The 14,079-nt window shown below is 35.7% G+C and overlaps 2 protein-coding genes across 3 annotated transcripts in view; one reads left to right on the forward strand and one right to left on the reverse strand.

Moving 5' to 3' along the window:
- The first annotated feature begins 485 nt into the window (after positions 1-485).
- LOC124219268 (uncharacterized) lies at positions 486-5,251 on the forward strand. 2 transcript variants are annotated; one of them, XM_046626601.2, is made up of 4 exons: positions 486-671; positions 1,115-1,165; positions 3,878-4,033; positions 5,041-5,251. In XM_046626601.2, the coding sequence occupies exons 1-4, from the start codon at positions 596-598 to the stop codon at positions 5,133-5,135; spliced, it is 378 nt and encodes a 125-aa protein (XP_046482557.1). In that variant the 5' UTR covers positions 486-595; the 3' UTR covers positions 5,136-5,251. The 2 variants fall into 2 exon arrangements, with proteins under 2 accessions (XP_046482557.1, XP_046482559.1); XM_046626603.2 differs by having other exon boundaries at positions 1,118-1,165.
- Positions 5,252-9,118: 3,867 nt separating this feature from the next.
- The window catches only part of LOC124219254 (retinal guanylyl cyclase 2), a 138,623-nt gene continuing 133,662 nt past the window's right edge, over positions 9,119-14,079 (reverse strand). The window contains exon 24 of the mRNA XM_046626579.2: positions 9,119-13,186. Coding sequence (XP_046482535.1) covers positions 12,948-13,186 — 239 coding nt within the window. The 3' untranslated portion in view covers positions 9,119-12,947. The remainder of the gene's footprint in view (positions 13,187-14,079) is intronic.

Genomic DNA, 14,079 nt, shown 5'->3' on the forward strand with positions numbered 1-14,079 from the left:
TGATTAAACGTATTACGCGTCCTTGAACCTCTTCTGCACCGAAAAAATTCGCATCTGACCGCCAACACGTGACGGTTCGTTTTCCAGTTCTCAATTATTTCTCATGGCACAAATAATTTCACCACCGCCCGCAGCTAATAGTACAACAAAACAAACAGGTTTTTTATTCTTTCTCTGATCCTTCCTCCTTCCTCCGTCCTCTCATTTCTTACTCTAATTTTTCTGTTTCACAGTCACTCGTACGCATGTATACCTGGTAAGAAAACAACAGGACGATAATAGGGGATAAAATAAGAGCCATAAGAGCGGACGGAAAATAATCCAAACACAAAAATCAACGATCAACATCGCCTCCGGCGGTCATCCTGACCTACCAAATATCCCAGCTCGATCATCTCGCAGTTCCTATGCCATTCTTGCCGGTCCAACGGATCCGAGTGTGGAAGGGGAAGCGGTCTTCTTCCTATATAAATCTGGACCCGTGGTTGAAAACAACGCACATGTAAACGGGATTTACGATTGGTATACGTCTGAAAATAAACAAATAAATGAGGGAATAAATTTAATTCGAAGTATAAATAAACTGACTATCAATATGAAAACCGCCCTCTTTGTACTCGGCGCTGTTCTCAGCTTTGTTATTCTCACCATCGACGCAGCTTCTGTCCAACGTGAGCCTTTTCATAATTTATACATGAATTGTTGATCGAAGTTCGCAACACGCTGGTCTGAAAGACGTCTCGAAGACGTAGAAAAATACTATAGAAATCCGGGGGGGATAGGAGTAAAGGGATAGCTATTTATGTTTGAAAGACGCCTTCAAGACGACGCAAATAATTGAGACGTCTGCAAGGCGTCGTTTTGACCATTTTTTCACGATATGCCGGAAAAAAAATGAAAAAAGTGTAGACGTCTTTGCGGCGTTTTACAAAGTTATACCAACTTTGAAAATCTTTGTGAATTAATACGATTCCTAGATTTCTCAGGAAATTTTGGTAATTTTCATAAACGTTTTGACAATCTTACGTGTTTTCGGGGCAACTTTTAACTACCTTTCGAAAATTATGCTAACTCTAGAAAAAAAAAGTTATGAAAAATACGTTTTTCTCTTTAGCAGTTCGCGAGAAGAGGCATCATGTCTTCAATCCCGGTTTTGTCGGTGACTGTGAGTATTTTTATTTTCTCTGTGTGTGTAATTTGAAATTCGAATTCTGACAGCGCGGAGATTTTTGCGTATTTTGGAACGAAATTTTCCCGTAATCCGTCACCCGTACAGAGGCATTACAGAACTTCGGTAATAATTTGAAATTCATTAGTCTGTCAAAACAAATTTTGTTGATGGAATGCGACGTGTAATGGAAAACGATACTTAACGAAATCCTGAAATACGTGTTTTTTTAAATAAAGTAAAAATCACGTAATTCAGTTCCAGCCGATTTTACATTTTTGTCCACGTCATTTAAAATTGGAAAAATTTACAGGCGTACAGTCGTGTGAAAAAAAATTTATGGATCGTAAAAGTGATGAAATCAAGTTTTGTAAAGTGAAATATAGTTCGAAAAGTTGGTTGGCAGTTTGAAAATCTGTCTTCGACATAAGAAAAAGTTCTCAACGCTGCTACAATTCAGAAGCTAATTTATGACATGAGTCAACTGTCATGAAACGCTTTGTAATTAATTGAGTTGCTGTAAAAAAATCACTAGTAACCCGAAAAAGTAGCACAATATTTCGGTTGCCTTAAGAACATCGATCAGGCAATGTTTCGTAAATTCAGTAAATTCAACTATCCATACTACTCGCAGCTTTTGAGATATCATTTACTTTTGTATCAACGCGTTTTTGACCGGATTGCACGTCTGATACATCGTCGAACCATCCTGACATCCATATGAAAAATCAGCAAAGCGCATCACACAATGAAAAATAACAGGAATAACAATACAAAAAAGCATTATTCACTCATCGGTAGCAACTGGCTGAACAATGAAGAAGTAAATACCGATCTTGATTTGATGTTTCCTATATTCGTCACCCCATTTTTCTTCATTGTGTGATGGGTTTCGATGATTTGCAGGTATACTTTCTCGAGAAAAATTTAAACGATTTCATTCAACTGATAATTTCCTGCGGTTTGTTGTTTTCAAATTCAAGCGAGTCGAAGGTAATCGTACTGCTGCAGGCATGGAACGATTAACGGTCGCGTGAGTTACAGGACGCCACCACTAGACGGCGTTCCGATCCGCCCCGATTCGACAACGGCTTCTGCGCGTACTTTTAGCCGGTAGAAAATCTTCTCGGTTATTAAGGGAGTTCAGCATTAAATCGATTTTCTATCGATTGTCTTGAAATTTGGACCACGCGCTATTTACAGTATCTTCAATGCACTCGCAAAATTTTAAATTACCATGCCGGTACCAAAGTGAAGATATTCACTGTTAGAGTATCGAGTTTTAACATGTAAAGGTATAACCGAGTCACGAGCTAGAGGGACATTGTAATTTAAGTTAACAGTAACAATTTTCGATTGATTTTGGTGACCGAGTACTAATATGACACGTGATGATATTAAGAACAAATGTTGAAAAATGGGGCTTCCTAACAGTGCCATTTAGGTGTACAGTCGAACCGATTGTGAGTCGAGCGTGTGTCAAACTTTTGTCTCCGATTGACACCAGAGAACGGCCTTAACCGTGGATAACAAATATTAAGACGGAGTGAAAGCAGTGTTTGGTCAAGGTCCCTCAGCGCAACAGCGTACAACTGATCTGTCAGCATTTACGATCATTACAGTGTTTACACAAATAATTAGCGCAACCTTCGTTGGACGGGGAATATTATTACATATTGGTCAACGATTTGTTTAGATGAATTTGATATTTGCTGTTTGGTTCGGCACAGCAGGGAAAAAACTGTCGCCCTCGCGAGATTGTCTTTTAATCTTGGACGGTGACTGAGTGTCGATTATCAAATAAACTCAGAAGATGTTATGTTTGCTCTGACAGATGGTTTGTCTAAGTTATCATCGGGTAGGTTCCACGAACGATTCTCGATGATCGTTTTCAACGACTTGCGAAAATTAAAGAGTTGTGTGTACCAAGATTCACGAGCTTGAGCTTCACTTAAATCGAGATTTTAAACACTTGCATTCTCAGAAATTTTGCCCATTGATTTTTACTAAAAATAAGTCGTCATGTCTATCCAAAATTCGAAAATTGTGCATAGAAATCGGATTTTAAATCAAGGTACCGTTTTTTATAGAAAATCTAACGCAACATTCATGAAATTTGGAATTTGAATTTTGAATTTGAAATAAATTAAAAAAAAAAAGTTTTCACTATTCGAGGATCAATTGCAAAAAGAACGGGCCGCAACTATTTTCAGAGATTAAATTTTTTCTCGCAAAAATCGTTTTCGTAATTGGAGGACCGATTCGCTGAAAAAATGTGCGATGACGTTTCCAAAAAATTCTTCTCTTCGTTACAAAAATCGTTTTCGCTGGCCAAGAATCGATTGTACCAAAAACAATTCTACTGATTATCAAAAATCCTAACTCGTCTGCGAGGCAAAAATTGTTTTCGCCATCTAAGGATTGATGCCGACGAAAACACGTTGATAAAATTATCGGAGATTCAAACTTTTGCTAGAAAAAATTGACTGTGCAAAGAATCAGCCAAAATGGTTTTAAGAAATTTGAGCTATTCACTTTAAAATTCGCTTTCGTAATCGGATGACTGATTTTACCACAAACAAAATCATATAATTTCCACACATTTGAATAATTTCTTGCAAAAATATTTTTCAACTGCCCAACTGTCAATTTTCAGATTGTTCTTGCGTTCGAACAGATTCAACACTTGAATTTTCTGTTTTTTCGTAGATTGGTCCGGTCCACAAATCGGACGAAATTTTGGTGGGCTGATCGAAAGTGAAGCGAGTGCAGGAAGCAAAAGTCTCGTGAGGCGTGAGGGTTCAGAAGGAGAAAGTCATGCAGCCAGTCATTCCAATAGTCGTGGTCAGAATGGCTCTGGCAGCGGTAAAAATAAGTTAATATATAGTATAATGACAGGTGGAAAATAGCGTGCACTTTAAGAACTTATAACTAGACAAGCAATTATTCAATTCGATCGTGATTTGGTGTCGCTCAAAATTATGAAGAACAAGCTTCATTTATGTATTTTATTTTTTATGAAAATCAACTCATTCAGAAGTGTTGTTATTGATAATCATACCAACCATTTAGGCCTGCGACATATTTTGCGGTGCACACGATATCTCAAACAGAGTTCAACCAGTTGGCTTCCAATTATGAAATAGTAGTCTTGCATAATTTTCCCCGTTTGCCAAAGTCTCAGTATTTTCGTGACAGTACGACTACATTGAAATTCAATGTACCGTCAGAAAGTCGCGAATCTCTCTATTATATCAAAACCAAAATACAATGATTGAAAAAAGTGGCACCATGGTAAATAGGACAAGAGTGTTCGATTTGAAATTTTAAAAAAATCTGTTTGAATCGTTATCGAGGAATCGTGAGCACCGAAAAACATGTCATTGAGTAAAACGTTCAACATTATTGTCAGTAGCAATAATAATGCTTCTTATTGCTTATTTTAATAAAGAAATGTCAACGAAGCTCGACTTATAAAATTTTGAACGAAACAAATCCGTATCTAATTGAATGATCGGCTGTCAACATATTAGGAATTTCCAAACTCGCGATACGATGCATCAATCACGAGAATGTAAGCGACGTTTAGTGTCTTTCACCAGCCGTCGACAGCCATCCTAGTCGCATTATAGATGAAGGACGCTCTTTCGTATCTAAACAATAAAACGAAAATCTTCGTTTCCGTTCTAATTTTCCATCTAAATAGTTTATGTGCCATTGATATAATACTTCAACATAATAATTAGAAAACGTGTGTTAACGTCAGCAGATATTAGTACACCAGCAGGTTAGATCAATATTTTTCGAAACTTTTTCGCAACTTGCAAAAAACTGTCGTCAACAAAAGACGAAAACTTTTAACCTTTTTCCAGGATCGAGTGCCGGCAGTAACTCCGCAAGTTCAGCGGGAAACAACGGCGACGGAGCTTACAGTTCGTCGAATTCGTGGGCATGGGCGTCAGGATAGGAAGGAGAAAACGGCTATCCTAGACGATATCTTTACCTTTAATAAACCGGGAGAAATAGGAAAAAACAAATGATTAGGTTGATTAGTAATTGAATCAATAAACGTAACAATTCTAAGTTGCTTTTTTCGCTGCTTTAATTACCTTGCTTTTGCCTTCATGTGCCTAAACTTAGTCATGAAAGATTTTCTGACATAGCCCGTCACAATCCAACATGGCGCCGGCCAAAGCAAACAGCTGATCTCAGTTTTCAGTTAACAGCACGAGCAATGAGGCGCAGAGAAATTCCTGCTGACAATCGTACCTTCGTTTTGTTGCCCTGAATAGATATCTATCAAAAAATAGGACATAAACTGACCTTTATCATCAAATATGGATATTATATTTCGTTGAGACTGCGTCGAATTTCGCTACCTCGTATTAGGTTTCAGCGTTTACGGAATACGTTATATTTTTATCTGGACTTGAAGGCGGGAATTGTGACACTGCGGAAACCAGAGAAGCGTAAGTAATTTTATACCGTGATAATAGTCTGTCCGATATAGCCTCGCTTCCTCCTGTTTTCGTAATTGGAGCGTATATTCTCAGAATTATTTTTTCGGGGGGGTGGAGGAAGAAGGATGAGGTAATCTAAGACAATTCCGAGAAATGGGCCCCACTTCAGGCCTTTGAATTATTTGTCGGAAATGAGATGATAGACCGAAGGATGTTTCAAGATTGGTTCCATTTTTTCCTTCTTCCAAATTTTGTATCTCCAATGGATCTTCGTTTATCTCAACGCGATCATCTTTATTGCTGTCAAGTGCGCAGGGCATTGTTACACATAAATATCCGACCAATTTTTCTTCCATTTTTCACGTCTTTTTTCAACAGGGTGTCTAAAATATATATAATAATCATGGTTATACAAATACGGAGTTAATTCACAGTAAAAGTTTTCTTATAGTTATAAACGTGTTTACAATTATTATAACATTGATGAATAAATATAATTGTATCTCCGTTGTATTTCATGCTCTTTTTCTTCGTGTAGTGTCTGCCCATCTTTTTACTCTCTTTAAATCCGATTGGAATAATACGTAATATACGTTATTATTACATCGCTGATAAAGTTTGTAAATTACCTGAAATCATACAGTATATGAGGAGTTTTATTCGGTTACGGATTGTTGATGAAAAAATCGCAACGGACGTCTTTTATACACGAAATGAAATGGTCGATTAGAATTTCAACGCATATTTTTGTATTCGATAATTTTTGGATTAATTTTCTTGTACATTTACATAGCGACTGAAAAATGAATACTGATACATTTCCTGGATGAGTGTTTTTTTTTTTTTTTTCATAATGTTTTGTTCAACATCGTATAGATTATCGTCGTACTCGAGGTTAGAAATTTTTTTTACGGTACCGAATAAAGATACCATTCGTGTACTTATGCCGATACATCGTACCGAGAATTAATAATAATAATACAATAGCTGTAAGTATTATATAATATGCATATATAAATACAACCATATTCGTACACGTTAAAACGTAAAATAATATAGTAAGAAATAGTCGAAAATATAAACATTTTTCGCGTGGTCTTAGAAAATACAAGCTATATATATTTACAGAGTATATTATATTTATTTATGTAAAGATATTATAGATATATTGCGGGGACTCTATACATAATATTATCTATATATGTAGTTCACGTGTTTATTAATCATCCTGTATATTTAAATATACCTGTAATATATTGTATAACACCAACTATTCAACAACATGTAAATACTTATAAATTTTGTAGTTTTTCTTCTTCTTTGTATATGTATAAGATTTTTTTTTTTTTTTCTTTATAACATTCAATATAGAATTATTCGGATTATTGTATCCATTTTAATAATTTTTATGATACGGTGACACCAGTTGTAAGAATATCCATACAGTGCCTATATTAACATTTCATTTACTACACGGTCCTACTTCTAGAACCAGTTGATCGGCGTTCGATTTCATCGTATATACATTCCGAATTTTCGATTACTCACCACTTTTCCCTAATTCGTATTGAAAAATTTATTCTTTATAATAATTGTCAACTAATTTGTTTCGTTCCTTAAAATTTGTTATCGAACAGTTTGATGACAGGCAAGAAAAAGATATTTTCACTTGTAGTATCAGGTACTTCTATGGCTTAAAAATTTTCTTTCTACAATTTTACTACCATCAAGAGGCAATTTTATCATGTGTCATCATGTTCTTTATTGTACGTATGATGCCATAACCTTCCCGCAAATTTTTGTGGAGAAGAAGATTGGCCGATGGAAAAAGAAAAGCGATTTATTTTTCGAGTTCATTTTCAGCGGTGATTTACTCTCTTGAGTGCCTCGCCATTTCTAACTCGATCCGCACGTTTCGTAAATAAAATACCAAGAGAAGGGATCCCCAAGAATCCTCAAAGCGACAACAAGCTGCGATTTGTTTGCAAAAGCGAGAGAGAGAGAGAGAGAGAAGGATGGAAAGAAATTAAAAAAAAATACTTCTATCAGCACAAAACGATTAATCACACACAACTTTCTACGTCAACAGAACAGATGTAACTTGAAACTTTTCCCGACGGTAACTGAATAACAAATTTTTTCGCTCGCTCAATCGACGGTATCATTCGGTGATTTCTGAAAAATTTGATGAATGATGTTTTTTGCGTTTCATGAATAGTACAATTGACGGGATAGAAATTTGAGACTGATTTTAAAATCGTACTAAAAACTTCGAGTGTCTCGACATTTGCTTTTTTCGCGATCATAGTTTCCCATAATGAGAATAGAAAATTCGGAATACATACATGTAGAAAGAAATATATATCCAACAGCCGACGAACTTTTCCAAGTCGACTAACGATTGTCCTCTACATTTTTGATGGTGTTATAAACCAGTGATTGAAATTGATGAATCTTACGTATAAGTAATTATTATCACTATTGTTATTATTATGATTATTTCACTTCTTAAAAATTGCATTATACGCAAATGAGGGAGGCGGAATTTTGATCACCTCGTTCGCTTCCATACAAATACATGTATATAGATGTATTACATATACATTTATGTATAATGCAGTATGTAATTTGAACTTCCATTACAAGTGCCATTTTGGCTGAATTAATTTTCATCATTATCATTATCATTTTTACTATCACTACTAGTGTCTGTATTTATTTTCTTTTACTTCATTATGTGTCAAAATATTTCTATTCTTTTATTATTTTCACTTATTGCTGACGCAGGATTAGGGCGAAGCTTGCAGACGTTGGAAAATACTTAATAAGATAATAGAGGAAAGGTGTTCCAATCACCGCAAGCTTCACCCTTTCACACATTTATTGTAGTCACACTTAAGAGTTCCGCTAATCGCTAAGAGTCCTTTTACACCGTCTCAACCGCGCAGATTGTTATGATTATTATTATGATTACTGGTAGTCTAAAAATCCACAAACTCTCGCAAATGTTTCGAATAAGTTGTCGTATCTATTTTCTAAACCGTTTCGAAAGAGGTGAATTTTTTTTTCACAGATTTGCATCGATTGAAAAATATTGAAAAAAAATGAAACCGACTTCAGCAATACTTACGCTTCTGTTTTTAATTGTTGGAAAATATCGATTGATTCCTTTTTTTTTTACACAAGAATAGTATCAACATTTGGATTTGCATTCTCTTTCGGCCCGGTTGAGACGGATTTGAAGCACTCTCAAGGATCTACCATCTATCATGCATTATGTATCATTGATTATATATCGATTGATATCCACACTAGACGTAGTTAATAAATAATTGTCCTTCGCAGTATATTTTGAGACTTTCATCGTCCTCCACAGTTTTCGCTCCAAAATTCAAGTAATCAAATCAGAGGCTCTGTAATTCAAGGCAAGAGCGATATCCGAAATTTGGGATTTGGATTGATTTGTGAAAGTGTTTCGTACTAGAAAAAAAAAAAAAAAAAAATGGAATAATCGTACCGGAAATCAGAAAATTTGAAAAAAATTCACAATCAATTTTAGACTTTCTGGTTGCACGAAAAGAAAGAAAAAAAAAAATTCTCTCACAATTATTGGTTTAATTTAACGGCAAAAGAGCGAGAACAATAATGGAGTGAAAAAAATTGAGAAATCGGGAGTTTAATTGGTGCACGAAATGCGGACGACGCTCGTTTTTTTTACAAATTATTACAGTCGAACACTCGATCAATTTTTCTTTCTTTTTATAACGCATTCTTGCAACGCCGACGATGATAAAAATAATAGTAACAGTTTACAATTGAATATAAATCGAGAATTATTACTCTTTTTTTTATATTTTCTTTCACTTTAGGCCGATAGAAAAAGGTATTTACATGCTTTGCGGGGAAACGTGTATATATACATATAACGTATATATGTATAACGTGTGTGTGTGAGTGTGTGTGTGTAAATGATTAAATTAGCTACAGGAATTATAGTTATAATTATTATAGTCAGGTTGGTTATACAGGGTTTTTTCACTCCTACGGTAAAATATATCGTATGTATACATTATTATATGTATATTTATGTTTCACATCGTAAGTTTTAGATTGATATATTATATAACGAGGGCATTAATATTTATTTATCTCAGAATACTCCATCATATGTACGAACAGCTATATTACACACATCTATATTATTTATTTACTTTTTTAATTGAAATTTTCAACGCTTGGGCTGTCCCGCAGCCCTCCACGAATTCTGTAAGGATTTTCTATTCCTGTTGTGTAATACTGTTTTACCAAATTATGGTATATATTAGGTTTATCAGTATAGGTATACGTATATGAGTTCACTGAATTTCCCGGCTAGGGAATAAATTCACATACATACATATACGTTTGAACAAGAATTTTCATTCGACATAACACCGTGTATTTCATAGATTGAGATTCAGTTAAGAAAGAGTTATGATTCAACAATTATTTCCAATTTCTGACTCTACAAATCGTTACCTAGAAATAATCATTTGAAGAAACATATTTGTCAAGTGAGAAACTTTGACTATATCAATATATTGAGTTGGCAAAAACAAATTTATGGGAAAAAATACAAACTACTTTACAAAACCGAAAAACAAAAAAAAATTACGAAATCATTTCGAGACTCATTGCAAACACTTCGAATCATTCGATTTTTCTTTCTAATCTTACCTGACGTTGTACAAATTTTTACTTTCAAGTTTACAAATTTAGTCCTTCACCTAACTTTCTTCCCGATGAAATTTTCGTTTTTTTCACAGCAGGTATTTGTATCTCACCCTGTTTAGAATATCGTCACTGACGTTTCCAATATTTTTTTTACCGCGTTGGGATAATAAAACTTTCTCAAATTTCAGTATTTATGTGTCAATACTTGAAAAACGCGTCAAGAATGAAGGAGAATCGCAAACTCAGGAATGAGTGGGTCTAAAATTAGCAATTTTTTGCACTTTTTGAAGAAGACGTGTGCATGTACGAGTTTAAAATTCCTGTACACGCATATCTGTACCTATGTGTGCGTTACGGCAAATTACTATAATAGTCACTTAGACTTAGAATACTTACAAGAGGGATAATTGAAAATGAATTATTGGTGTCTCTACAAGGGAGGTAGTTTGGCATCGTAATTTTACCTACGTTTTACTTCGTTATAACGATTTAATACTATTCAACTTCTCTTCAAACTTCTTTCGTTTTTCTAACTCTATTTCACGACTCGTGATATTCGACTATTTTATTGCGCCTTAAGACGTGCACTTGCACAGAGTGAATTCCGCGAAAGCTGGCCAAACAATCAAATCATCATTCAATCAACAGATTGCGTCTTTGTCTGATTGGCTGATATAAAGCATTCACTCTGTAATTGGATTTTGACCCCAACGCGCGTCGAGGTTCTTTCTTTAGGATTGAATTTATTTTTTTCCAACCATAACAGTATTAAAAATAATTGTGTATATTGATACTCGAGTGTGTCGTGTGGATAGAATTATATAGTTACGCTAAGTAGGTTATACGTATAATATAATTTGAGCGATCGTTTGGGAAGAATGCACATAGAAAACGAAGGGTAAAAACGGGAAATGAAAAATTGAAACGAATCGAGAAAAACGTTGCCCCGGTGAATATGATTTCTACGATTTTCTACGAATTTTTAGGGAAACCGGGACATTTCGTATAATTTTGTGCAAAGAATTGTTTTCGTACAAAATTGTAAATATGCATAGTTTCTTATGAAAACATGTAGATTATCATGAATACTTGCATTTGTTTAGTAAAAAATCTACAAGCTACTACAATTTTTAACGAAAATTAACAATTCTTTACGAAAAACTGCGCATATTCACAATTTCGTAAGAAATAATACGAAATCTTCCAATTTCTGTAAAAATTCGTAGTGGTAGAAATTTTTATCGTGATACGGATTTAAACTCATCTGCAAAGCTCTCTAACTTTTCCAATGATTCTTTCGGTGATATATGTATAGGTATGTGTACATAAAGCTATATATACCAGATTTACCTTCGATCTATGATAAATGGTGGCCCGTTGACATGAGAGTGGAAACGGGGTCTTCCGAGTAAATATTGATACCCGTGATTCCCTGGACAGTAATTGATTGGTTTCTGCGATGTATGCATGTGACCACGGGGGTGAATCTACTTGAAAAAGTTTCCCGCCAAAGGTTTCTATAATTCCTAATGGGGCCTACACGAACGAAATGTCTCTCGATGGAAGAAACCAGAAAGGGGAGAAAGCAGGGTGAGGCGTCAGTAACAGATGTTTACCTTGTCCCGGTTATTGACTGATCGATTCACTCCATGAGGTTGAAAAGGGAGCAAGACAGGGCCGAGTCACGAGTTGTCTGAAAGCCTCCTTTCGGACGGAAAAAAGAAGACAAACAAACAACCAAGAAGCAAACAGAAAAAGTGGTCAGTTCCTTACCGGGAACGTGACTCTTATAAGAAAAGTACCCAAAATGCGGCGCATCGATTTTCTTCATTCCGTGATATTGTGGTACATCAAAAGGCGTGAGACATGTATTTTTTATTCGTGCCAATTCGCTTGTTTAAGGTACAAAAAACAAGTCTATAGTTAATCCACAAAAATAATTGGAACGCAAACTGTGAGGGTGAAAACACTGCGCATGCTGTGATCTGTGGATAGTGGGTAACGTACCATTGGTTTGATCGGAAAAGAAATCGTTATTGTCATAAAAATGTGAAAAATCATTTTTTTTCAAGGTGAATCTTAAGGGTGATTCTTACCCCTTAATCGGCTTAATGAAGTCGTATAAAAACAGTGTCAAATGTTTTTTTTTTATGTCCTACAATATACCTCGGAGCGAAGAAACTCGGCGAGGTACACATTGGGAACTTTCTTTGTTGGATGCTTGGATCATTTGAAGAACTGTGAGAAAACTCAGGAATGAAACATCGAGTGAGAAGAGATGAGAAGATCGCAGAAGAAGACTAATTTAGTTCATTATTGTCAAACAAACACCGCAGTCATTCCTGATCCATCAGACAAGGTCATTGCAGTATCGCCTGCACATGCTGTCCGAGACCTTTACCATGGTTCCTGCTACGTTGCTCCAATTCGGTACCAGGGCTTTTTCGTCAGAAATTGACAATTCCGCGAAAATCAATTTCAAGGATACCATTCATTGTCGGAATCAACAGTCAGTCATTAATCAACATATGCGGGCTACATGCACACGAGGGACGAAAGTCGAATGGAATGGTCGAAGCAGCTCACCGGACCTTGAAGACCGTTGTCTAGTGCAAAGACAGCGACTCTACGGACAGAGACATTGATGCTGCGTGTCGGTATATCTGAGGACCAGGAGTTGCTGGGTGTTCTTCGATACGTTCAAGGTCGTTTGCGGCCCCGGCGCTGTTTTGCTTGTATAGCCGAGGCGTTTGTCTGCACAATTGCGGCTCCGTTAGTGACGAAGGCTCATCCGCACGGTCGAGGCTGAATTGTCGCTTCAGCAATCGACAACCGCTGCTTTTCCCTGCAGAAGAAGAGGAGCGGAAGCGTTATTGTAAAGGTTTTCTGGAGTTGTTCATGTGTGATAATGTTACATTTAAATTATTAATCTGTTTCATGACACTCGGTATGGAATAGTAAAATGCGGGTGAATTGAATCAGAAAGGACAAGACAAAGGTCGAGAAATTATAAAAAAGAAGCGAACAGCTGCTGGTTTCCATTTCCAGCAAGGTGCGAGACTTGTATTTCGGGGCCGTTTGAAGGGGGTTAAGAAAAACGGCGAAACGGAAAAAGAACTCGATCGAGAAGACATTAAGGTTTAAAATGAAAAAACCAAGTGGAGCACAAAGAATCAGAGAAAGAAGATGGACTTGGAAAGCTTCTGATGGTCTCTTGAAAAGAGTGTGATCGTTGTGCTTTACGACGATTTGCTGAAGCCAAATGGAAAAGTGGACAAATAGAAGAAGATGATGATGATGATCATGATGAAGTTGCAAAATGGAAAAAAATGTTTTCCCGGATTTTTATGAAAAGTTCCATACCCAAGTTTAAAGAAGGCTTCAAATGCTCGTTGAAAAAATTTAAAAATGTTAACAAGAAAATGGGAGCAAATAAAAATTAACAAGGTCAAGGACAGTTTTGAACTGAGAAAAATTTTCGGAAGCTAACTGAAGAATAGCGAAGAATAATAGGAAATGTTAGGAAAATAAAATTTTCAGTCTCTTCTTTGGTTTCTGAATTTTCATATGAGTCTGACATATAAGTCGCAAAATACATTTTTGAAACCAATCGAAGATGAAGATGAAGATCTAGATGAAGTAATAATTAGCGTGATTAATTTCAAAGTCAATTTATAGGAAAAAAACATAAGTTTAGAAGAAAAATCCCTTGTCCATAGCAAGAAAGGAGAAAAAGAA

The sequence above is a fragment of the Neodiprion pinetum genome, chromosome 5 (genome assembly GCF_021155775.2).
Source record: "Neodiprion pinetum isolate iyNeoPine1 chromosome 5, iyNeoPine1.2, whole genome shotgun sequence".
NCBI classification, from domain to species: Eukaryota; Metazoa; Arthropoda; class Insecta; order Hymenoptera; family Diprionidae; genus Neodiprion; species Neodiprion pinetum.